Source organism: Sphaerodactylus townsendi, linkage group LG11 (assembly GCF_021028975.2).
Source record: "Sphaerodactylus townsendi isolate TG3544 linkage group LG11, MPM_Stown_v2.3, whole genome shotgun sequence".
NCBI classification, from domain to species: domain Eukaryota; kingdom Metazoa; phylum Chordata; class Lepidosauria; order Squamata; family Sphaerodactylidae; genus Sphaerodactylus; species Sphaerodactylus townsendi.
Genome location: NC_059435.1, coordinates 65598395 through 65625394, shown reverse-complemented (window position 1 = coordinate 65625394; position 27000 = coordinate 65598395). Strand labels below are relative to the sequence as shown.

Below are 27000 nucleotides of genomic sequence, written 5' to 3'. Positions count from 1 at the left end.
TGTGGTTTTATCTTCCTGTTTGTCTGATAAGTAGTGCTCATTACTGAAATTAAATGGTGAAAGGGATTAATCGATTGCTTGGCTGATTGGAAGATAAATGCTACTCAAATGCACCGACAGTTGCCAATGGGATATTATTTGTTTACAGGAAGCCACCTTTGAACAAAAATGAAGCCAGGGAAAATTAAGAAGGAATAAGCTCAAGAGGGAAATTATCTCTCAAATATAATGAGAAGTGTTGGGAGCCAAATTTGACTGGAAGCAGCAGAGGCGTGATTGCTGGCTGTGGCATTGAAGTGTTCAAAAGATCCTCTGCATGTACTCACAGGCACTTTCTCTTCAGACAGGGTTACCAATGTCAAAGTGGGGCCTGGAGTTTTCTGATCTCCGAACTGCAGAGATTTTTCTCCTGGAGGAAGAAAAGAAGAGAAGATTTATATCCCCCTTTTCTCTCCTGTAGGAAACTCAAAGGGGCTTACAATCGCCTTTCCCTTCCCCCCTCACAACAAACACCCTGTGAGGTGGGTGGGGCTGAGAGAGCTCAGAAGAACTGTGACTAGCCCAGGGGTAGGGAACCTGCGGCTCTCCAGATGTTCAGGAACTACAATTCCCATCAGCCCCTACCAGCATGGCCAATTGGCCATGCTGGTAGGGGCTGATGGGAATTGTAGTTCCTGAACATCTGGAGAGCCGCAGGTTCCCTACCCCTGGACTAGCCCAAGGTCACCCAGCTGGCGTGTGTGGGAGTGCACAGGCTAATCTGAATTCCCCAGATAAGCCTCCACAGCTCAGGCAACAGAGCTGGGAATCAAACCCGGTTCCTCCAGAACAACAGCTTCAGAGTGTGAACTCTATGGTGTCACATCCTCTCTAAGCTCCTTCCTCAGATTCCACCCTCACCAGGCACTGCCTTCAAATCTGCAGGAATTTTCCAATTCGGAGTTTGAAATCCTACCTCCTGAACACTGCAGAAACTCTGGATTGGGAAATTCCTGAAGATTTGGGGGTGAAGCTTGAGGAAGATAGGGTTTGGGGTATCATGCACTACCGCCCACCCTCTATAGCAGCCATTTTCTCCAGAGAAACTCATTTCTGTAGTCTAGAGATCAGATATAATTCTGGGAGATCTCCAGGCCTGTAGACTGGCAATCTGACCAGAAATTTCTGTCTTCTAGTACCACTGTCCCAGTGCCTCTGGGTCCTGGTTTTTTGCTGGTTTTGGAATGCCTTGTTAATATTTTGTTAGGATGCCATCACTACACATTCTTACTGATTCAGCTTGCTCTCCTGTGTCTGTTGAACTTACGTCATGCAGTGGGGCAGCATCAATCCCTTTGCATGAACTTTAAGGCACTGCAGAGGCGTAGCTCCAAGGGGTCCGGGGGGTGCACGATGCACTGGGCGCTTGCCCCTGTGTGGGTGTGGCGACCGCATTCCAGGGGTGTGGTGGGGGCGTTCCGGGGTGGGGGCGGAGGATGCACCAGTGCACCGGGCACTTTCCCCCCTTACTACGCCTCTGTGGCACTGTGAAATAAACAACCTCCTACTTCTCACCCTGCTAGGATGGCCAGGTCTTTTGCTATAATGAGAATCCTGATGTGGCATTGTCACTTTCAGGTTTGCCCCAGAAGTGCCTTTGCAGCATTGGAGCAATGCTGATCAACAGGATTCCTCCCCACGTTTTCTGGGGGTTGATGAAGGACTAGCAACTCCACATCCTGCAGGTGGTAAAACACATGTGAAACTGTCCTTAACAAGCTTGGGCAGGCCTATTATTGTTTTTCAAATGTATATTTTATTTAACCAATGGAATCATTCCCATTCTATCCAGTTGACAAGTGCAGCATGGGATTCAGCTTAATGTAATTGTGAAGGGGATAAGGATGGTTTACAAAGTGACCCAATACCCCGACAAGAATATAAGACATATGCCCCTGTTTTCATCTACGAAAGGGTAGCAAGTTAAGGATCTTGAAGACGAGATTCAGTGATCAACATTATCATTTGCGGGAATGAAAACACCCTTCTCCAAATTCATATTCGCTGGTGCTAGATAGTAGAGGTAGAATAGAAAGTTTTGTCTTTGTGAGTTGAAAACCTCCTAGTCGTACCACAGAGCAATTTGACGGCCACTCTATTATGCAGATTGTCGAAATGTACCTTCAACTTGCTTAGTGAGAGCTGATTTTGAGTCATACCAATCAGCATGGATGAGGCATGCAATAAACCAAGCTAGAACACAGCATACTCCTGCTTTACTGGGGAGCTTCCACACAAACCTCTCTTTCCCAGAGATTTTCCCTTTAAGGGGGAGCAAAGAAAAATCTCTGATTTAAATGGGAATAGATAGGTCAGCTGCGGACAGAGGCTCCATCTGAAATCTCCATCTGCAGCCAATCCTTCCAAACGGTGACGCTCAGGTCGCCGTTTTCCCAACCTTTTCAGCCTTTTGCGTGTGTGAAGTGCCTTCAAGTCACAACTGACTTATGGTGACCCCAGCAAGAGGCTTTCAAGGCAAAGGTGGTTCTCCATTGCCTTCCTTGGTGGTCTCCCTTCCAACTCCTTCATTACTGGATTGTGTGACTGGCACTTGCCAAATACCAACAGTCTTCCTTGGTGGTCTCCCTTCCAACCCTGCTTTGTTTTCAAGATCTGACAAGGTCGGGGTATATAACAAGCCATCATTCCTCCTTTTAAGCTTTTTAACAGTGCTTAAAAAAAAACTAGATCTCAGTAGTTTGGCAAGCCCCTTCCCACAAAAAGATTCTTATCAAATTAAAACTTCTGTGTTCAACATGATGAGGAAAAATGTGGCAGTAGTAGTAGTAGTAGTAGTAGTAGTAGAAGAAGAGTAGCAGCAGGAGGAGTTTGGATTTATACCCCACCTTTCTTTTCTGTTAGGGAGACTCAAGGTGGCTTACAAACTTCTTTCCCTTCCTCTCCCCACAGCAGACCCTTGTGAGGTAGGTGGGGCTGAGAGAGTTCCGAAGAACTGTGACTAGCCCAAGGTCACCCAGCTGGAATGTAGGAGTGAGGAAACACATTTGGTGAGGGGTTGAACTGGAATGGGTTTAGAATGCATGAATGCCATCGCTGAACGTTTCTAGCTCACTTGCCAGTGCTTTCACAGATTTCCTCTCCTCCATGTAGATCTACTCATGATTTATGGTGAGTTTTATAACTTGATTTTCTGGGCTTTTATACTCCTAAATTTTATGGGCTGACTTTTAATTGTCCTTTATTTTAATCATGTTATGTTTTATTATCTTATCTCGTATGTTGTGAAGTACTTTGAGCAAGTCTCTGAAAAAGCAGCATATATATGTGTGATTTAATTAAAATGCCAACAGTGATTAATGACTGGGCTTCCCCCACCCCAATGCTTTTAATACATTGTTAAATTAAATTATTCTAATCTAAGTTGGCAATTTCAGTGTCAAATCAGAACTGGAGAAGAGGATTCTAAAGAAAGATAGAACATGATATTCTATATGCGTCCAGACAATAAAAAAAAATCACGACTACACAACAATTTAACATACAATAACAATCATTTTACAACATTTTTGTTGTGGACAGAAAACCAGAAATGTAAAGGCATAAACATTTTTTTGCCAAGTCAATAAATCAAGAGCAAAAAATGAGTAGTCTGAAAATGTTTACAATGACTCCAACTCTCATCCCATCTCGTTCTGCAGTTTACTGCTAACTTTGTTGTTTTATAATGTGAAGTACTGTATTTCAAAATATACAGCACATGCATATACAATACATTTCAATATATACAATATATACACACACACACACACATATTGACTCTGTGTGTGTGTGTGTGTGGGGGTGTATGGAGAGAGAGCCAGAGAGGGAATTTCAATGTTTTTCTACCAAAAACTGGATATACAAACAGCGCTGACATGGTTTTGTTACAGCTGGCAAAGGGAACCACAATTGGATCTGCACTTCATACTCCCGAAAGTCAGAGGGCGCTGCAGAAAAGAACAGGAATCTCAAAGACTTGCTGGTTTCCTCTTCTCGCGAGCATGGCGGATTCCGGAAGTCCTCCCCCCTTGCTTCCGCCTCTCCGCGTTCGGCAAGCAGCCGGACGGACACGCCGCAGTCATGGCGCTCTATAACTTTAAGAAGATTATGGTGGTCCCGTCCGCTAAGGTAAAGCCAAACAACAACAGCCGCCGCCGCTTCCCTTCCTTCTCCTCCTTTGGTCCGGGGCAGCATTCCCGGAAGTACGGCGTGCTCAGCCGGAGCCCACGTGTTGGAAGGAGAAGCCGCGGCTAAATTTCTATGAGGGCATCTGTAGGTTGCTTTTTAAGGACAGGACTTTCAGAAAAGGCGCCCTGTTCAGTATAGGAGCTTTCCCTATCGCGCATCTACCTGCTCCTACTACTGAAAGCCCTGTACCCAGGTAGTTTTGACAGTCTATATCTGCCATTGCCCGTATTTCTCTTATTCACCCGTCAGTAGGCCATTCTGCGTCCCAGGGTGCTTGACATAATAGCGAGTCACTAGCCTCTTTCGGTCCTCACTGGGAAGAAATTCAAGGCATAAATGAAATAATAAAATTACATCCTGCCTTGGGATCTGTGTGTCAGTGGAAGAAACCCCTGCTGAGCACAGTCTGGCTTAAGCTCTCACACGAGCAGTCTTAGATTGGTCTGCTGACTGATTCTTCTTTCCTTTTCGGGTCACTGTACTGTGCATTGTGTTTTCTTAAGCGGTTTTAATTGAGCATGTTCTGGGCTTAAAGCACAACTTCTTCTGTTATCTTCTCTCTTGTCTACTCTGTTTCTTCTTGGGCACTGGACAGAACGGAGCATCTCCAGCCAAGAAATCTGTCCCTATTTGCCCCAAATGTTGCTGTCTTATCCAAATGGATCTTAAGCCCCATGTCAGTTTTCCATTGGCTTATTAGGAATCCATTGAGGACTTGTCAGTTTCACTGGTAGGTCAGGCCCTCTGCAGTAGTGGAGTAAGATTGACATGTATCAAAGTGGATATTCATAGCTCTGTGGTATACATATTTTACATGTAGTAGATCTTGAGTCATTGTCTGGCATACCCAATAAATAGGTTCTTGTGGTTGGCTTAAGACCCTGGTTAAATCTTTGACAATCAGAGTAGATATTTTCATCAGCTTGGCATGCAGAGTACCCCAGGCTTTATCCCTGCTGTATCAGTGGTCAGACTATTCCCACAATCCTTAGAGGCAGTTATAAGGGCTATAACACACCTCTGCAAGGACAGGTGTGGTACCACATGGCAATATCAGACAAAAATGGAGTATGGCTAAGGAGGACTGACATAATTCACTAACCCTATCACCCTTTAATGGTATACCGGTACTTTGCTATGTATCTTATGAGTCTCCTATTACACTATACTAATAACAGGTTTTTCATAAAAGATATTTTTCCATAAATACAATTACTAATACCTCCTAATAAGTACCTATCTTGTAATTTAGAAGACCATCAGTAGTATTCCCAGGGAAAGTTTCACTCAGCTGACTAATGTGTTTGCTTAAATAAAAAGATCTCAGGTAGCTGAATGGGGAAAGATCTTGCAGTACCACTATCAACCAGAGGGGACAGTCTAAGCAGCCTAATGTGTGCATGAGACAAAAATTACATTGACAGTAAAAAATAAAATGCTTTATTTTTAAATAAACAATATAAATGCTATTTTGCTGCAACCAGATCTCTGCCAATTACTGTTCTTTCTTTAACTGTAGGACTTCATAGATTTGACATTGTCCAAGACGCAGCGAAAAACTCCTACTGTCATTCATAAACATTATCAAATTCATCGGATCCGTCACTTCTACTTGAGAAAAGTAAAATACACTCAGCAAAATTACCATGACAGACTCAGTCAAATCGTAACAGACTTCCCCAAGCTAGATGTAAGTGGAAACAGGGTGGATTATTTTATGTTCATAGTTATATTCTGCAGGGTATATAAATATAGTTGAGTTGAACAGATATCTTGCTTAGAGAAGTCTGGACTCTGTTTTCTTTTGCAAAGCTTTACAAATTCTCAAAAGCTTTCACAGCTTGACTCAATTGGCTGCTGTGTGTTTTCTAGGATGTGTGGCTGTGGTCTGGTGGTTTTAGCTCCCAACATTTCTCCTACATCGAGGGGCAAAACTTTAGGAGCTAAAACTACCAGACCACGGCCACAAAGCCCAGGAAACCCGCAGCAGCCAATTTTTTTTGCATGTTTTAATGTATGTTGATAATTTTTAAATGTTGACAGCTTTAACTACAGTGAAAAGTATAGAGGGATATATATATTTATTACTGTGACATGTCTCTTATCAAAAAGAAGAAGCAATTCTGTAGGATTTCTTGTGCAATTTGGCTTTGGATGTGAAACCTTTAGCCTAGCTTTGTAGCAGTGCTTCAGCGAGGTAAATAGTAATCTCCTTTAATGGCCTATTATTTAGGCTGTGAAATATCTCCTTCTGATGTGTCATTGGTAAGACAGGGAGTGTGCAATCTTGCTAGTACTCTTTCCCAATTAAGAATTCCTTGGAGCCTGGAAACTTATATAATTACTACACCAGCCTGGGCTGACACAATGGAAGAGGTAATCATTTTCATTGACTGCTACATTTCTCCGGCCTTATATAGTAAGGCTCAGTCTGTTGTAAGTATTGATTTTACTATGTGCATGTGCATAGCACTCAGACAAGGAGGACATTAGATTGAGCAACATTTTATGAAAGATTTAGGGCCAGAGTGAGCAAATCTTGCTCTGCAGAACTCAGTTAAGTGCCAGTGTTCTTGTTCCTGTTCTTCTTTGCCCGCATTAAAGGTCATAGGCCCCTTCCGCACCTGCAGAATAATGCACTTTCAATTCACTTTCAAAATTGTTTGCAAGTGGATTTTGCTATTCCGCACAGCTGCAAAGTGCATTGAAAGAGGATTGAAAGTGCATTATTCTGCATGTGCAGAAGGGGCCATAGAGTTGTGCTGACCTAGTGAAATGTTTTACTTTCTTCCACTGAACAGCTGACTGCCAGTCAGCCCTATGCAGGGTCACAAACTCAGTTTTGAACACCATCCGTGTTCAAAAATACATTGCTGTTTTGTGTGGGAAGATGTGATTGGAGGAGGAAACAAATTTTTTTTGGGATTTCTAGAACTCATTTCACGGGTCGTTGTATCCTGGCCAAATTTCACAGTAAAGGCTAAATTACCAAATAGCGTGTTTTCTTCCTGGGATAATTTTTTTTTTTAAATGTTATCTATTTTGGTTCTCTTTCAGGACATTCATCCATTTTATGCAGATCTGATGAACATTCTTTATGACAAAGATCATTACAAGTTGGCTTTGGGGCAAATTAATATTGCCAAAAATCTGATTGACAAGTAAGATGTTTTGTTTATCTGTAAGATATCCATTTAAATGTGTGTTCTCTATGACAGAGATCATACCAAGTTGGCTTTGGGACAAATTCATATTGTCAGGAATCTGGTTGACAAGTAAGGTGCTTTGTTTATCTGTAAGATATTCATTTAGATTGTTTTGGGGGTCTTGTCCCAGCACCTGAGCAACTGTTTTGCATGAAAAACTTCTGAGGGTGGATATTGCCCATTAATAGATCTTTCGTTGGGACTGCTGGGAAGGGTCCTCATCAACTTAAGATTCACTCCATGGCTTGTGGAGAGCCAGGTTTGGAATTACCATCAGCCCAAGGGAGCCAAATGATTATGCAACAGCCACCCCACCAAACACATGTGTACTGTGATCTAAGATATAATTTATTGTATTGTATTTATATGCTGCCCTTCCCTTTGTGGGCTGAGAGTGGCTTCCAACATTTCAGAGTACAATTATTATTTTTTTGCGAAGCAAACCTTTATTGGCATAGACAGCAGTACAACAATAATAAAAAACGGATTAAAAAGCATATACAATACAGGAAATACATGTTAGGACGAAGGAAATCTACTGGCGTTTAGTAATTTCCAGGAGAAAGTCTGCCACTATCATACAGAGAGAAGGATCAGGATTGTCCAACAAGTAGTGTAATCTAATTAAATCAGGGAGATCGGGTAAATGTAAAGGAGTGAGATTCACATAGTTGGATCTGATTTCCTTGAATCTGAGACAGTGAAGTAGTTGGTGGGCCAGAGATTCAACTGAGCCATCGTTACATGGGCACAATCTTTTAGCCTTTTCTTGTTTATTAAATCTGCCATGTAACAAGGCAGAAGGCATAACATTAAACCTGGCAAGCATTATGGCTCTCCTTTGAGCAGGGTTTATTAAGCAATACAGGTAGTGTGCCATGTGGCCCCGTTCAAATGGGAGAGAAAAATACAGGGGGGAGCACGTTTTTTTGCAGAGTACAATAAAGAAACCATAAAACCATAAGGATCCACCTGTCCTACACGTCGTCTTTGTTTTTCTGGAACCTGGGGCTGGACCACCTTGAAGAACAGTACTGAAGGGAACCACAGGTGGCTCCTGAGCCACTGAGTATTCCTGTCCTAGAGAGTCACTGCTATTCTCAGTACTTGACAGTACTGAGCTAGCGGGACCAAAATCATTGCTTCCTATAAGCCAACTTCCTGTAAGTCGATTTTGACCAGCATTTTTGGGTTTTATAAAGCATCTTCGTGCTATGGAGGAAAGTCTGCGTCTTCTTCCATACTTACACTGCCCAGTTTCCTTGGCAGAACCCTAGCCCTGTGTTCAGATATTGAGACGGGACAATATTAAAAGTTTCCTTGCAATCAGGTTTGTTTCTTCTTTTCCAATGCAGCGTTGCCAAAGATTATGTTCGGTTGATGAAGTACGGCGACTCCCTTTACCGATGCAAGCAGCTGAAGCGGGCCGCCCTTGGACGGATGTGTACAATCATCAAAAGACAGAAACAGAGCCTGGAGTACTTGGAACAAGGTAGTATCTCTCGGCTGCAGTAGCAAGATGCGTGACAAGAAAGAAGAAGAGTTGGATTTATATCCCCCTTTCTCTCTTATAGGAGACTCAAAGGGGCTTAAAATCTCCTTCCCCTTCCCCCCTCACAACAAACACCCCGTGAGGTGGGTGGGACTGAGAGAGCTCAGAAGAACTGTGACTAGCCCAAGGTCACCCTGCCGGCGTGTGTTGGAATGTACAGGCAAATCTGAATTCCCTCCACAGCTCAAGCGGTAGAGCGGGGAATCAAACCCAGTTCCTCCAGATTAGAATACACCTGCTCTTAACCACTACACCGCTGCTGCTCCGCTGCTTAAAGGCAGCTAATCTGGTAGTGTCATGGATATAAGAAGCCGCGCAACTTCTTAGATCACAGTTGAACTTCCTGGTGCTCTTCAGTTTCCCAGCCGAGCCAATATCCATTGGGGTGAAGGGGATCACATCTGTTGTGAAGAATAGACTCCCCTCCCGGTCAGCTGAGCAGGTGCTTTTAACTGATATGGGAGGGTAGCCAAGGGACAACTGGGTGTGTGCATATAGAATTCAGCCTGCTTTTAAATTTAAATTTTCATAGAAATCACTTTTCCCCCATGGTGCCTGGGGATGTGGGCATTGTGTTAGAGAATGCGAGGATTGTGTTTGGGAGTCCATCAGGAGCAAGGCACACTTTGACCAGGAGCTAAGGCTTCAGGCCTATACACCTATGCAGATGCCTGAAGCCCTGTTGACATCTCCTTGTGCTTTCCCCAACCTTGGAAGTTGGAAAGCACCTTTCAGAAAGATGAAAGGGTACGGTATGTAGACTGGGCAAAGTTTTCTTGGGAAAACTTTTAAAGAGCCTAGATACATCTTTTATAGTACTGCTCAATATGTTAGATCTGAATTTTTATCTACTCTGCTTGTTATTGCTAGGTGTTTTTGAATGTGTATATTTTTATTGCTGCCTTGACCTAGATCAGGGGTGGCCAACCTATGGCACTCCAGATGTTCATGGACTACAATTCCCATCAGCCCCAGTTCATGGAATTGCAGTCCGTGAACATCTGGAGTGCCATAGGTTGGCTACCCCTCACCTAGATGATCCAGGCTAGCCTGATGTCGTCAGATCTCAGGAGCTAAGCGGGGTCAGTCTTAGCTAGTGCTTGAATGGGAGACCATGTAGGATCGTGGTGGCGAACCTTTGACACTCCAGATGTTATGGACTACAATGCTGGCAGGGGCTGATGGGAATTGTAGTCCATAACATCTGGAGTGCCAAAGGTTGCCACCACAGATGTAGGAAGTCCAGGGTTGCAATGCAGAGGCAGTTAATGGAAAGCCACCTCTGTTTGTCTCTTGCCTTGGAAATCTTATGGGGTCACTCTAAGCTGACTGTGACTTGACAGCATTTTAAACCATTTGTATTGTTTTGTTGGTTTTTTTTTTTAAATTTTGGTAGCCCATTCAGTCTTTCAGGTTTGATATTTAAATTCTTCTCTTTTCTTTGCATCAGCTTTTACTTTGAAAGGAGGTCAGAGGAAAGACATTATGGGCCGCTTTGCCAGGACAGTATCATAAATTTTGCGCTGTACCACGTTGAGTCGCTTGGTGTCTTAAATCAAGGATATCTTTGACGCTCCGCCTGTCTCTTATTTAACCTCTCCCTCAGTGGCAAAGAGTAATCATCTCTCTTTCTCAACTTCTCAGTGCGTCAGCATTTGTCTCGACTGCCAACCATCGATCCAAACACCCGGACTCTTCTCCTGTGTGGGTACCCAAACGTTGGGAAATCCAGCTTCATAAATAAGGTTGGTGAACTTTTAAGTGTTGCTTCAGAAAAAAAAAAAGGTCATTTGGGGTGCTGTGTGGTTTTCGGGCTGTATGGCTGTGTTCTAGCAGCATTCTCTCCTGACGTTTCGCCTGCATCTGTGGCTGGCATCTTCAGAGGATCTGATAGTAGGAAAGGAAAGCAAGTGGAGTAAGTGGAAGGGAAAGCAAGTGGAGTTTCCTTTCCTACTATCAGATCCTCTGAAGATGCCAGCCACAGATGCAGGCGAAACGTCAGGAGAGAATGCTGCTAGAACACGGCCATACAGCCCGGAAACCACACAGCACCCCAGTGATTCCAGCCATGAAAGCCTTCGACGATGGTCATTTGAATTTAGCATGATCCTGCAGGGATCCTATTGCCTGTTACTGTGACACATTTGCTTTACATTTCTGAGCTGCTGATTGGATTATAACGAAGATGCCCCATTCTATATTTTACACCTTCAAAAAGAAATGAGCAGTGCAGCCCTGAGCAGAGTCACATCTTTCCAAGCCTACTGAAGTTAGTGGGGTGAGGAGGGTGTAACTCTGTTTAGGATCGCACTGTGGCCACTCAGCCATGAGGACAGTAAGATATTCTCATTTGTATTGTACTGGTGAACATAAGAACAAGCCAGCTGGATCAAACCAGAGTCCATCTAGTCCAGCTCTCTGCTACTCGCAGTGGCCCACCAGGTGCCTTTGGGAGCTCACATGCAGGATGTGAAAGCAATGGCCTTCTGCGGCTGGTGTATAAACATTTGTCATGCAAGAACTGAAATTCAGTACGAATTGTAATACTCTTTATATTACTTGGAACACATGAAGCTGCTTGATCCTCGGTCAAGCCATTGACCCACTCAGACTGGCAATGGCTGTGCAGGTTTTCTGGCGGAGGTATTCATGTCACCTGTTATCTCATCCTCTAAACTGGAGATGCCGGGGATTGAACCTGGAACTTTCTGCATGCAGAGCGGATGTTCCATCTCTAATACATGGAAAAGGTCTTCATCAAGGAACTGCTTTAAGATTTTGTTCCCTCTTTATTTTTAAGGTGACAAGAGCCGATGTGGAAGTGCAGCCGTATGCATTTACGACTAAGTCCCTTTTTGTAGGGCACATGGACTACAAGTACCTGCGGTGGCAGGTAAGGGCCCTCACCTGGCTAATATTGTCCGATTCCTGGTTATGTTATTTGTGTGTCGGGGTGTGTTTGTGTGTGTGCGGTATGTGCTGTGCTGGTGACTTTCAGTTTTATGGTTTGACATTTGCTCCTGGGACGGCATTTGCCGGCAAGCTTTGCTTCTTTCCTAGGGAAAAGATGAGCTTCAGACGTGAAGCCTGATAGACTATTGGCTTCTTCCTCAAACTACCAAAGCTAGGTAAAAATGGCTGCCCCACGACAATTCATCCAGCAATTCTAGCTTTTTTCAACTTTCCACTTGATGTCCATTTCTGTCACCTGCCTCTGTCAGGTGTGTCTTTTAAAAAGACAGATCAGTTTACCTGCAGGACTGCACTAGACAAGCAGTATTGAAATGGGCATGACTACAAGGTGTCTGGGCCTGATGTTTGTGGATAAATTGCTCACCCAGTACATCAATGTTGCTTAAATAAGGTTAGAAAAGAGAGTCTTGACAGAGGTTTTTTTAGTGGTTATGAGGTTGGAACGGATGTTGGTACTCATGCAGCTCATTTTTGATGCCTTGAGGTTGGTACAGCTGTTGTCCTTTATAGTTTCATACTCAGTGTTCTGTTGCCTTCATCCATAAGCACGGGACACGTTACTAGAACCACTGAGGACACTCATCCCAATGTGCTTGTGATGCTTGATTGAGTGCAGTCTGGCAGCCCTTAAGAGCTGATGGATCAGCTTGCTTACCTTAAAACTTTTTGAAGTGAAAGGGACTATGACTGGCCTGATGGCAGTTAGTTTCTGGGCTCTTCAAACTCAGAAGTAAGTCCCACCAAGTTCAATGGGACTTGCTTCTGTTGAATTCGTTGTGTGCAGAATTGCCGCCTTTGAGTACTTTTAGGGACATGAATTCAGCCTCGAGTATTTTGGTTACCAGTCTTGTGAAATTCCATTTTAGCCTTTTAATCATGGCTAAGATGATTGGAGAGGTCTAGAAGGAACATGCCATATCTAAAAATCAATCAATTTAATACCATGCTGTCTATTCTGATTCTTGGGCGGCCTTGGGCAGAGATCTGTCCCAGCCCTGCTGCCTGAGATTTTTTAGACTGAAACGATAGGGCAGGGGTGTCCAACTCTGGTGCGTCAGATGCTTATGGACTACAACTCCCATCAGCCCCAATTGGCCATGCCAGCAGGGGCTGATGGGAATTGTAGTCCATGAACACCTGACGCACCAGAGTTGGATATCCCTGCGATAGGGGATTAAACGTGTGACCATCTGCATGTGCTCTTCCACTGAGCTATGATCCCTCCACTGTTCTTAAGGGAAAGGTCACTGTTGTTGGTCAACCACGTGAACATCTTGGGCCTCCTTTTGCTGTAGCTCTCAGCTGGGGGAGCTATTCACCCTTTTAAAAAAACTTTTTCCTCTTTTCTTTTTTAAAACCTGCGCGATGGAAAACCTGAGTTTGATTTTGTAATCCTTCTGCCTAGGTGGTGGATACCCCCGGTATTTTGGACCATCCTCTGGAAGAGAGAAACACCATCGAGATGCAGGCGATAACAGCTCTTGCTCATCTTCGCTCTGCTGTGTTGTTCGTCATGGATATATCTGAACAGTGCGGCCACAGCCTGGAAGAGCAGCTCGAACTGTTTCAGAACATTAAACCCCTGTTTGCAAACAAGGTCGGGCTGAGATTACAGAGCTTCAGTCATGGGTCGCTTGTAAAATCTGAGCAGCGAATGTAGGTTAATGTGTGTTTCTTCTTTCCTTCTAGCCTCTCTTAATTGTTGCAAATAAATGTGATGTGAAGAGGATTTCTGAACTTAGCGAAGAAAATCAGGTAGGAAGCTTTTAGAAGGAGTGAAGGCGTGTATATACGGACTGTATAAATAGTAAATCAGCTTGCATTTTGCATGAGCGGATATCTTCCTACCTGCCACTGCAATTTTTTTCCAACTCTCAAGCATGGAGCAAGCAGGCCAGCATGTCTTCCGCACTAACTGCAGATATATTCTTCCCTGCCACTCTGGCTCATTCCGCACATGCAGAATAATGCACTGTCAAACTGCTTTCAGTGCTCTTTGAAGCTGTGCGGAATAGCAAAATCCACTTGCAAACAGTGGTTTGAAAACGCATTATTTTGCGTGTGCGGAAGGGGCCTCTGTTTCTTCAGTTGCCAATTTTTCACTTTTGGTGAGAACTAGTTTTCCTTCATGGCAGCAGCAGTCTTGCTACACAGGAAACTGTAAGGTTCATATTCCAAATTTTGAGCATAATGGCCGGGGGTGGTGGGGGGAGGCGGGGTGGCGGCAATCTTCTCTCTGTTATGTTTAACAAATCTCAGTTTTCCATGTCTTCTGGAACTTCTGAAACATAAGGTGCAGGAAAAGAGATACCACCTAAACATTAGGAAGAACTTTCTGACTGTCAGGGATGTTCGATGGTGGAATGCACTACCTTGAGTGTGGTGGAGTCTCCTTTGGAGGTTTTTAAATAGAGGCTGGATGAACATATGTCGGGAGTGCTTTGATTGTGTGTTTCTGCATGGCAGCAGGTTGGACTGTATGGCCCTTGTGGTCTCTTCCAAATCTATGATTCTGTGCTAAATTTTTCACTAACTTTCTGACTCAGAAAAACGCATTCATTCTTCTCCTTCCTTTTGATCTACCTCCATAGATATTGACATACGCATAGCCCCACTTATGGTCAATATATTTACAACTTATTGCCTGGCAGTTGCTGCGAATCTAATACATTTTTTATGGATTATTCATTTTATGATGATCTGGTATTATTTAAGTTCTTTAGAAACAAGTGATAAAATGTCTTTGTTGCTGGAAAAATATAAGTGATTGTATGCTAATTCAAGAATGTCTGTGCCCTGCTCTAGAAAATGTTTGCGGATTTAGAAGCAGATGGGTTTCCCGTCATAGAGACAAGCACCCTCACTGAGGAAGGAGTGATTCAAGTTAAAACCGAAGTGAGTAGGTCCTCTTGCTTGTACAAAATGCATGCTAAACATACAGTTTGGGTTGGATCTGGAGGGCCTTTGGTATTTACTTTCACAAATACTTTCATACCTCTTACTAGACTTTTGGAAACTAATATGTAGGGGCAAGGAGTTGGATGAAGGGTGCTGTGGAATCCAACCTGTGCTGTTTTGCAGCGTTCTACGTGCTTGGTTTAAATTGTGTGAAATATTAGTGAAAGACAGAATTGGCTAAAGCCAGCTGCATTATTGCTTGGGATAGTTTTTGAGGTTCTGTAGCAAAAAGTGACAGAAATAGCTCCAGTTTCCCTGTTATTGAACCTCTATGCCTGCTCAGTAGATTGACAAAAGCATTTGGTAAACCTGTTTGACAAGTGAGGGTTTCTTCCATGTTGACACAAGAGCGTAGTATTCAATTTTATCTGATATTGCCTGGTTAATCTAAGACATATGTTGTAAACATATTGCCCGGTTAATCTAAGACATATGTCTACAACATATGTAAGACATATGTTGTAAAATTCCAAATATTTGGGGTATGTGTTTATTCACTTCATTGATAACCCACCATTGACTGGTAACGCTCCATTGATTGGCTGATTGATCCAATTTAATACCCCGCTCTCCTTGCTGAAGAGGGCTCAGAGTGGATTCCCATACATATAATACAATTTACATATAAACAATATTTTAAATAACAGGATGTAAAATATGGATATCAGTTATCAGAATCTGTAACATAATTAACCTATGGCACCAAAACAAGCCCGTGATTCAGGTGATACCCGTCTTGATTTAGAAGGGAAGGGAAAGGGAGAAGGGAGGTGAGCAACATGAATACATCATTCCTGTTGCTGCCCCCAACAAGTAGCAAATGTTGTTCTCCTCTCCTCCCATTTTATCCTCGAAACAACTCCATGAAGTAGGTTTGGCTGAATGTGTGTGACTGGCTCACCTACAGATTACCAAACTAGCTTCCACGTCAGAGCAGCGAATGGCCCGTGGGTCCCCCAGATCCTTGACTGGCTGTTGCAGTACCCAAATTTGGAAACTGGGCCCTGTGGTGGTTGGCTGCCACTGCAAATATCCTGCATAGAGGGTGTGGTGTGCATGCTCCTGGGAGCGGAGACGACTTCAGTTGCCCCCCAGAGAATTTTCTGCCCGGGAACCCCCCCCCCCTTAAGCAGCACAGACTTACAGCACCAAAAAAAGGTGGTGTCCATTTTACTCCCTTGGAGTTTTGGTGCCTGATGAGTTTTTGGCGCCCCCTCCCCCAGCTTTGAATTGGGTGGTACAAGAGATTGCGTGGAGTCAACATTCACTTGCATGCTGTTGAAATTGACATGTCATACACTTGCAGGCCTGTGACCGATTGCTGGCCCATCGTGTTGAAACCAAAATGAAAAGCAACAAGGTGAACGATATCTTGAATAGGCTCCATCTCGCCCTCCCAGCCAGAAGGGACAACAAGGTTGGTGTGGTGAAACGGTTGCAATTTATTTTTTCATTGTCAAGCAGAGCTATAAACCAATGTTTTGGCTGCTTATCTGTGAAACGCCATGATGACTCACCAAGGTTTATTGTGGCAAATAAAAGCATCCCAGGATTTATAACAACATTCTAGGATCTTTGAACTCATGTTGATGTCATACTTTTTGTCTTAGGAAAGGCCTCCTTTTATCCCGGAGGCTGCCATGCTGCGCAGAAAACGCATGGAGGTTGTTGACGCACCTAAAAGGAAACTGGTAAGCAAGTGATGAGATATTTCTCTTTCTGTGGATTTGGGGCACAACACCAACATTTTTATGAACCCCGGAAATTAAACCCAGATTAATGAAGTGCGCTTACTTGCAGGAGAAAGATCTGGAAATGGAACTGGGAGATGACTATATTTTGGATCTTCAGAGTAAGTGTTAACCTATTTATCCCAGCGTCGTGTAGAACATTAGCTGTTAGCACGTGAGGTCTTGGAGCGGAACAACTCAAGCCAAACAAAAACAGGGCATCAGTGTCAATAGATGGTTGCGCGCGTCCCTCCTTTTACTATATTGGATACATTTGCTTTCCTTTGTTCTGTATTTAATTGTGTGTTGTGCTACCGTAATGTATATTTTACAGCTGCAACAACATGGTATGCTCCATTTCTTATGCTTGGGTTTTCAGGGTCAATGGAAAGTCCCATGGCCTTTTTTTAGAGTTTTGGAGTGTGTTTTTTTAAAAAACAACAACCCTCCAACCTACTTTACACCATCCTGAAATCAAGAGGACTTTCATTTGAAAGAAACAAGGGATCAGCTAGGATGTAACTTATGTTTGAAGGAATGTAGGTGTTCCCTTCTATCCCAGTTCGATGGGGCTCTTAAGTTGTAAATGGAATTTACATTTAAATGGAATTCCTGTATTCTGTTTCCCTTTGCTCTAGAATACTGGGATATAATGAATCCATCTGAAAGGTATGATAAGATACCGGAGATCTGGGAAGGCCATAACATAGCTGACTACATTGACCCCGACATCATGAAGGTAAGTGTTGGGTGATTATCATAGTGCTTTGATGTGTGGAGAGTTTGTTTTGCAACAGGAATGATTGGAATTTTCTGTATCTCCTCACACTCTTCCTCACCAAGGAGGAGGACGAGAGGAAAACAATGGTTGTCTGACTGGATAAAAGCTTCTTTGCTTAAGGTTCTGGCCTCATTATTCATATTGGATCCAAAAGTGGCAGCTCTCTTGATATGTTAATATCCTCCCCCTCCCATTATAAAGTTCTCAAACCAACATATTTTAAAAGTACAGTCATATACCCTCATCTGCCATTCCCAATATATATATAACTCTCCATTGCTGAGTTGATTCCTTTCACATCCTTCTTCCCAAGGAGGAGAGTTCCTCATGTCCTGAGAGGCAAACAGGAAAGAGCATTAGCATCTGCTTGCCTTGTGGAAGGTCCCACATTCAATCTTCAGTTAAAATATTAGTACTAGGGGATGTGAAGGACCTCGTGGTGTAGTGGTTAGGAGCAGTGGACTAATCTGGAGAACCGGGTTTGAGTCCCACTGCTCTACATGAGCAGTGGACTCTTATCTGGTGAACTGGATTTGTTTCCCCCCTCTGACACATGAAGCCTGCTGGGTGACCTTGGGCTAGTCACAGTCCTCTCTCCCAGGCCCACTTACCTCATAAGGTGTCTGTTGTGGGGAGAGAAAGGGAAAGGAGTTTGTAAGCCACCTTGAGTCTCCTTACAGGAGAGAAAGAAGCAGACGACTTTGGATTTATATCCCCCCTTTCTCTCCTGCAGGAGACTCAAAGGGGCTTACAATCTCCTTGCCCTTCCCCCCTCACAACAAACACCCTGTGAGGTAGGTGGGGCTGAGAGAGCTCCGAGAAGCTGTGACTAGCCCAAGGTCACCCAGCTGGTGTGTGTGGGAGTGCACAGGCTAATCTGAATTCCCCAGATAAGCCTCCACAGCTCAGGCGGCAGAGCTGGGAATCAAACCCGGTTCCTCCAGATTAGTCCACTACTCCTAACCACTACACCACGAGGTCCTTCACTCTTCTTCTACCTTAGATCTTGAGAGCTGCTTCCTGTTAGAGTGCACAGCACTGTCCAATGGGTCTGACTCAGCTTAAGTGTGTTCTGTCAAAACTGTTGGAATGTCAACTGCCGAATTAAAACAAAAGCCAATCACTGTTGATGACTGGGGATCGCCTGGCAAGCTGTAGTGCGGCTGGTCTCTCTGAAGAACACACATTGGGAGACCAATGCGCTAATATTGCCTGTATTTCCCCACAAGGCCCCTCCGTTCGTCGGAGGGGAACCTCCTGGTGATCCCGGGCCGAGATATATCCGGCTGGCTTCTACGGGAGCCAGGGTTTCTACGGCCCTGGCTTCGGCCTGGACCTGCTGATGTCAGAGCCCTGTGGAAATTATGTCAATTCCGCAGGGCCTGCAAGATGTGGCTGTTCCATCAGGCCTTTCCCAACTAGCCAGTCAGATTGATCAAACATATTAGAACATCTTTTGGTCCTGGGGATGGGGGTGTGTGGGGAGGAGGAGTGGAAATGGCGGGATGAATTATTTTATACCATCTATTACTAGCGTTCTTGCAACAAGCTTGTTAATTGGTTTTAAAGTTTTTAAATCGGGATTTATATTTTAAAGCTGCAAGATGTTTTTTATAATATATTGTAACCTGCCCAGAGCCCTTTGGGGATGGGGCAGGATAGAAAACTATGTAAGTAAATAAGTAAATAATGTTTTGTTCGACCTCTTTGAAGAAATTGCAACAGCTGGAGGAGGAGGAGGAACTCAGGGAAAAGGCCGGAGAATACGACAGCGATTCAGAGAGCGAAGATGAAGAGATGTTGGGGATCCGGCAGTTGGCACAACAGATTCGCGAGAAGAAGAAACTGAAGATGTTGGAATCCAAGGAGAAAGATACGCAGGGCCCCAGGATGCCGAGAACAGCTAAAAAGGCAAGTGGAGGAAACTGTGTGGTGTTAGTCAAGTAGGTGGAGAGTTAAGGGACTCAATTCAGTTCGATTTATCTCTTCCATATACTTGATTTACTGCATGAGTCACTGTGCTCCCGCTTCCATATGTTATGTTAGGGTTAAGACCGGGAAATGCACAAAGAACATCCGGAGCCAGGCTTGTTGGTCTAGAGCAGTGATGGCGAACCTTTTTGAGACCCAGTGTCCAAATTGCAACCCAAACCTCACTTATTTATCGCAAAGTGCCAACCCGGCAATTTAACCTGAATGCTGAGGTTTTAGTTTAGAAAAACCCGGTTGGCTCCCTCTTCCTCCGCTCCACCCGCTCGAGCAGGGGCCAGCCTACTCAAGCCTCCCGCAAGTCCCGCATGCACTGCTCTGTGCCTCTCTAGCATCTCTGCTTCCTCTGCACACACACACACCCCCGTAAGCAGCCACCCAGAGCACAGGCACCAGACCTGCCAGCTGAGTCCTCCCTGCTCACCGTGGTGCGCGCACGTCATGCTCAGTGGCCCAGGCCAGCCTAGATGTGTGTTTGTGTGTGTGGGGGGGTGATTTTCCACCCCCCCCCCACATGACGAACTCTGTGTGCGTGTGCCCACAGAGAGGGCTCCGAGTGCCATCTCTGGCACCCGTGCTGTAGGTTCGCCATCACTGGTCTAGAGAAGATTCGCATTTTAGACATGATAGTTTCGGTTCACTTTTCAGCCAGGCCCATGTTGAAGTGGAAGGGAAGGCCTCCATTTCAGAGGAGCCACATGTTTTGCTCATAGGAGAGTCAAGGTTCAATTCCTCTGTATGTGCAGTGAAAAGATCTCCGGTGTCAGGGGCTCTTGTTGATCCCAGAGGCGTAGCTGCAATGGGAACATCTGGGGCAGCTCACTCTGGGCGCTGCCATTGCAGTCACGTGGGGGAGGGGCGGGGAGGGTGCGTGCGTGCGTGGAGTTCATGCCCCGGGTTCAGTTTCCCTTCCCTTTGTCACTGGTTGATCCTTTCCTGCTCAACACCCTAGGGAGCCACTGCCAGTCAGCATAAACAGTACTGATGGCTGGTGCAACTCAAAGTCAGTTCTGCCACGTACAGATATGTGGAAAGAGGGCTTGAATTGTCGTCTCTTTAAGATTTGCTCGGGTTGGAGCTCATCTTGGTGTTGAAAGCCAGTGTGGTGTAGTGGTTAAGAGCATATGGATTCTAATCTGGAGAACTGGATTTGTTTCCTTGCTCCTCCACATGAAGCCTGCTGGGTGACCTAGTCTCTCAGCCCCACCTACCTCACAAGGTGTCTGTTGTGGGGAGATGAAAGGAGTTTATAAGCCACCTTAAGTCTCCTTACAGGAGAGAAAGGCGAGGTATAAATCCAAACACTGCTTCTTCATCTTGAATGTGGGGACTGCTTCCCCCCTCAGCTGGAGGACATCTGGTGGGTGGTTCCCACTGTCCCACTGGGGAGGCAGGAAATAAACTTCTTTCCTCATCCTTTTGGGCTGACTGCTTTGTTGCTATAGCAATAGAAATGTTGTCTACCTACATTCTGCATTGTGTTGTGAATCTAGTAAACGTGTATTGAATTTACTGCTGTGCATGGATTTTAACGTGCTGCATTACGCCAAATGGATTTTAACGTGCTGCATTACGCCAAATCAAAACGGGCAGAGTGAAGCTTGGCAGGTGGTCAAAACATGTTTTCACATCCATGTGTTTCCAGCCGTCGCTTCTCATGTACGTTGTTGCACCACTGAGTTTCTCTTGCAGTTTCATGATTTGATTTCTTCCTCATTCCTCCATGCTGCACCTGTGAAAATAAGCAACACATGGATAATGCAGAAATGAACGGATGTCTTTGTTGCTGTAGGTCCAGCGGAAGAAATTGGAGAAGGAGATGAGTGACCTTGGGGTGGACATGGCAGACAAAAACAAAGTGAGTTATGTCATGCTGTTCTTAAAAAGCTGGTTTTGGCCTCCATTGCATTCGTCATTTTAACAGTCTTCCGCTCCAGGATTCGCTAAACTCTCAAGGGCTTGAGCCAGCTTTTCCCCCCCTCCCTTTTCATTTGCTGGACGCTCAACTGTTTTCCACTTTCAAGTCCCTCTGAAATGTTTTGGACTCGTCATGTCATTTTTGAGGGATTTTTCTCTGGGTTGAGTTAAAGCCCTGTCCTCCACCCCTTAGGGAGTCCCTCAAGCACATAAAGGGCCCTACCATTTCATAAAGGCCCCTACCCTTCTCGTTGGCTATTATGTGTAGTGGTAGGTCTTCCATTGGTGGATTTGTCTGATTCCCTTTTGAAGTCATTCAGGCTGGCAGAGGCGTAGCTCCAAGCGGGTGGCGGGGTGGGGGTGGTGCATGACACACCGGGCGCTTTCCCCCCTTGCCACACCTCTGGGTCGTGTCCACCATCGCAACTTATGATTGAATCTCACGAGACTCTGATTGGGCTCTTTGTGACTTTTCAGGCACATTACGTGGTCCAGGCAAGACGATCCCGGAGCGTGAACCGGAAACGTAAACGAGAGGAGTCGGAACCGCCCACCTCTGTTGCGCGAAGTCGGAGCTCCTCACGCACACCTCGTGATGTGTCCGGTCTTCGTGATCCAAAGGTCCACTTTGGCTTGTTAACATTGTTGACACTTTATAGTAATTGGTCTTCATATGGCACACATTTTGTGCTATTGGAATTAAATAGAGGGTTGTTTGAAAGCATTTTGAACTAAATTCGCTGAGTTTACGTAGTTCTGCTATTTTATTTTGGGAGCAAAGATGAAGAATCCAGGATTTGTGAAACTTAATTTTTTTTGTGCCGGTATTGCCCTGAACAGTCCTAACTACCTTTTAAAAATAAATAATAAAATGAAGCTCCATTTTTAAACGTTTCACCATTCTCTCAATGCTGTATTTTCAGAGTGCATTTGGTCTTCCTTTTAAGGGGAAGTGGGGAGACATTTCACTTTGAGAATTCATTTATTTTATACAGAGGCACTGAGAGAAATGTTGGTGAAGCCTCTGACAGTGATGGTCTCCCACAGTCAGAGGGGCAGAAAATGCAGGCAAACATAGGATGAAGAAATAAAAGAACCAGGACCCTAATGAAATGAGAAATGAAATGTAGCAAGGAGAGATGCATGGGGCCGGCAGTTGCAGGATTGCAGTTCACATGCGAGTTTAAATAAGAAGAGTTGGATTTATATCCCCCCTTTCTCTCCTGTAAGGAGACTCAAAGGGGCTTAAAATCTCCTCCCCCTTCCCCCCTCACAACAAACACCCTGTGAGGTAGGTGGGGCTGAGAGAGCTCTGAAGAACTGTGGCTAGCCCAAGGTCACCCAGCTGGCGTGTGTTGGAGTGCACAGGCTAATCTGAATTCCCCAGATAAGCCTCCCCAGCTCAAGTGGCAGAGCGGGGAATCAAACCCGGTTCCTCCAGATTGGAGTACACCTGCTCTTAACCTCTATGCCACTGCTGCTCCCTATATTTTGTTTGTAGAGTCCAACTGCATTGCTTTGTTGAGATTCTGCAAGGACCCTTCCAGTATTTGAAAGACCTGAGCTGGATAATTGCCCCACTGCTTCTTGTAAACGTATCTGTTAGGGCCTTTTGCTTTTATTACCTATCTATGCATTTGCTTCTGATTATGCCAATAAAGGCTTATGTATGTATGTTTGCTTGTAAACTGCATCTTGCTTAGAACAGGATATAATTTTCTTCTGTATATCCAGTTCTACATTTGTTTCTGGAAATATTCTGTAGTCAACAAAATCCACTGGGGGTGACATCTGATATGACCATCCTTCTACAGCAGGGATCCTCGAACTGTGGACCACTAGAATTTCATGGGCTACGATTCCCATCAGCCTCTGCCAGCATGGACAGTTGACAGAACTGATGGGAATTGTAGTCCATGAACATCTGGAGGGCCTAAAGTTTGGAGACCAGTTTTAGACCACAAAGTAATCGGTTTGTTGCTTTCTCGGATGCGTGTATGGGGAACACTTAAGTACAGAAACATGATTGCATCTCTGTGACTTTATATCTTTCTATAGATGGTGAAGAAGACTAAAACCATGATGAAGAAAGCTCAGAAGAAAATGAATCGGTTGGGTCGGAAAGGCGAGGGGGACAGGCACGTGTTTGATCTTAAGCCCAAGCATCTGTTTTCTGGCAAGAGGAAATCTGGTACAACCCAAAGAAGATAAGTGGCTAGTAGCAGATGATAAAAGAAACAGCTGTGTCTTTTGCTTACACAAATTAAAAATATAAGAAAAACTTGTTGTGGGAGTTTTTGAATTCCAGGGATGTCAAGAAATGTTAACAACATAACCTGGATATACATTCCTGAGGGCATGTATCAGCTTACTACCAGGATATGCCATGTTATATCTGCATGGAATGCTTTAAGGGTTGATAAACCTATTCAACTGCATTTCTTTTATGTCGTGGGGGAGGTACCAGTTCTAATGAAAGACTGGCATCTTTGCTCTTATTGAAGTCACATCATCACTTTTAACCCTAGATCAGTGGTGGTGAACCTATGGCACGAGTGCCAGAGGTGGCACTCAGAGTCCTTTCTGTGGGCACGCATGCACAGAGTTCATCACCCCCCACACACACATCTAGGCTGGCCTGGGCCTCTGGGCACAATGCCCCGCAGCTAGCAGGGAGGACTCAGCTGACGGGCATGGTGCCTGTGCTCCGAGTGGCTGATACCCGAGTAGGGGGCAGAGGAGGCGGACATGCTAGAGAGGTGCAGAGCGGTGCGCGTGGGACTTGGGGTGCACGCAGGACTAAAATGTCAGTATTCAGATTAAATTGCCGTGTTGGCACTTTGCGATAAATAAGTGGGTTTTGGGTCGCAATTTGGACACTCGGTCTCGAAAAGATTCACCATCACTGCCCTAGATAGTAATACTGACTTGTTGAAGTAAGATGAACCTATAGCTCTGTGGTAGAGTGCATGGTTTACATGCAGAAGGGTCCAAGTTCAGGCCTTGTTAATCTCCAGTATTAAGGATCTGGTCAGCCAGACACTGGAGAGGCCACTGCCAGAGAGTTGACAGGTTTGTGTGCAACTTTTCTTTTACATTTCATGGGGGGGAAAGTAATTGAAGACAGGCTTGAAAAGCCAATGGGAGGGCTGAGGTGCTAGAAGCAGAATAGGTGACTTAAGAGAAATGCACTGTTGTGTTCATCTTCTTGGGTTGCAGGATTTGTCTTGTGTGAAAGGGTGACAACACTCCCTCCCTGCTTCATTTTGCCATCCTTGATATGGCTTATACCATAGGTGTCGAACTCGCGGCCCTCCAGATGTTATGGACTACAGTTTCCATCATCCCCTGCCAGCATCATACTGGCAGTGGATGATGGGAACTGTAGTCCATAACATCTGGAGGGCCGCGAGTTTGACACCTGTGGCTTATACTATGCTGTTCTGTGTAGATTACCCATAAATAAAAACTTCAGCCATACTCATTCAGGAATTGGACCAAATCCCTTTGATCATGAACATGAATGAGATGCCATCAAAGCTTATTTAAATCAAAACTACTTGACAGTTCTGATGTAAACGGGTGTAACTGCAGATATAGAGAATTTGAATTTTCTGTGGCATTTTTGTAAAAGGGAAAAAAACTGTCTTCCTTTTTGACACACAAATGCTACCATTCCTTGACTCTCAGAAAGTAGAACCTAAGTGTTGAATTAATCCACAGCCACCTCCTTTGTATTGGAAGGAGGTGGTAGCCATCTTAGAGGAACAGGAAAATATGACGAGATTGGAAACTTTTGAAAAACTGATGGGTGGAGAAAAATCCCTGGGTGACCCCAAGCAGAATGCAGTTAAAACCGCTGTGACAGTCCAAGGAATTCCAGAGATACAGGCGTTTTTACGGTTGTGGCCATTTTGGAAGAATTTAAGGAAAAAACTATTAGTGGAAGAGAATCCTCAGGAGCCACTGAGAATTCAGTTAAAACTGCTGTGATAGCCCACTATTGCAGCAACCAATTTAATATCAGAACTACTTTTCTACAGTGGAAGTACACTATTTTCACTTCCTTTGAACAGTGTAGAACCACATTATCTTTCGGTGGAACAGAGATAATATGGGTGTACTGTTACCAGATAGTGAATGATGCATCTGAGCAGCACCTCATATCCCTTTTCTTTAAAAAGAAGGCTGATAAATTATGTACAGGACAATGAGACCAGGCTTCTAGCATCTGACAAATATAGGCAACTGTGGGTGCTACTATGCATACCTAGAGAAGCCACCTCAAATTTATTTGTACCCCCCCCTTCTCCCCAAAGCAGCTCACATAGTTCCCCTCGCCTGCATTTTATCCATGCAACAATGCCGTGAGGTAGGCCAGGGGGAAAGGGGGAGAGTGATTCAAACCTGGTACCATGAAATCCTACCTGCTCGCCTAGTAACTTTTGCCTAGAATCAATCTTAAAGGTGGCTACTACCCAAGCATCTAGAGCAGGGGTAGGGAACCTGCGGCTCTCCAGATGTTCAGGAACTACAATTCCCATCAGCCTCTGTCAGCATGGCCAATTGGCCATGCTGGTAGGGGCTGATGGGAATTGTAGTTCCTGAACATCTGGAGAGCCGCAGATTCCCTACCCCTGATCTAGAGTCTAAATCCAGTTTCTAAGTCCCAGAAAATGATATTGGAGTGAATTTACTCAGTAAGATTTCATAACTGATGGACACCTCTTACCATATATACTCATGTATAAGCCGACCTGCATATAAGTCGAGGCACCTAATTTTACCTTAAAAGAACTGGCTTACCTCATTGACTGGAGTATAAGTTGAGGGTGGGAAAGGTCCATTGGGAGGTGGGGTGCTGAGCCAGCAAAGGAGCTACAGTTGGGGGAAAGGAGCGCCCCAGAAGCCTTTGGGAGTCTTTTTAAGGAGGGGCGAGGCCGGTGTGTATGGGTCCGGGGAGAGGGAAAAAGCTAGGGGCCATGGAGGGTGAATGGGACGGGAGGTGGTGGAGGAAAAGGCAGAGGAGAACGAGGCACAGAAAGGAGCTGAAAGGGGGGCGACAGAGAAGAAGGTAGGAGAGAGAAAAGCAGAGGCACAAAAAGCGGCTGAAAGGGGGGTGGCAGAGAAGAAGGCTGGCAAATGGAACCTGCATATAAGTCAAGGAGGGGAATTTTTCAGCCTAAAAAAGGGCTGAAAAACTCTACGTATATACGGTAACTTTATTTCCTTCTCTTGTGGAACTCTGCAATGAAGCAATTTCTGAGAAGAAAATTACCCATGCTAATTATGACCAACAGCTGTTGGGGCTAATTACCTACACAAATGAGAGACTAAGACCAGTGGGCAGTGGCAAGGTTGTGGGTAAACCCACAGGGAGTTTTTGTATGTTCAAATAGAACATCTTGAAAAATTATAATTTGGCCTCTAAGCCACTGTTCAAGAATAAGGATGCCTCAGTATTCCTCTATGGATTATGGAGATAAGATCCCTCACACTAATTCAGCTTCCTTGAAACAGTTATTGTATGCAAGTTAAAAAAAAAATTAAAACAGCCTTATCACAAAAGTTTCACAAGTTTCTCCTGCTTCAGAAGAGGGCTCCTCTCCAGGAAAGCAGCTATTATGAAAGAAGTCCAAAAACTCCTTTCGCATGTAAAACGAACTC

General features: G+C 44.6%; 1 protein-coding gene across 1 annotated transcript; it reads left to right on the top strand.

Annotated features, from left to right (window-relative positions):
• The first annotated feature begins 4064 nt into the window (after positions 1 to 4064).
• On the top strand, positions 4065 to 23614 carry GTPBP4 (GTP binding protein 4). The gene is made up of 17 exons (XM_048511417.1): positions 4065 to 4167; positions 5747 to 5917; positions 7285 to 7388; positions 8789 to 8925; positions 10630 to 10730; positions 11786 to 11878; positions 13364 to 13555; positions 13648 to 13713; positions 14764 to 14853; positions 16223 to 16333; positions 16527 to 16607; positions 16717 to 16768; positions 17285 to 17385; positions 19141 to 19338; positions 21209 to 21274; positions 21811 to 21954; positions 23392 to 23614. Exons 1-17 carry the CDS (start codon positions 4120 to 4122, stop codon positions 23542 to 23544), a joined length of 1908 nt encoding a protein of 635 aa, XP_048367374.1. The 5' UTR covers positions 4065 to 4119; the 3' UTR covers positions 23545 to 23614.
• The last annotated feature ends 3386 nt before the right edge of the window (positions 23615 to 27000 follow it).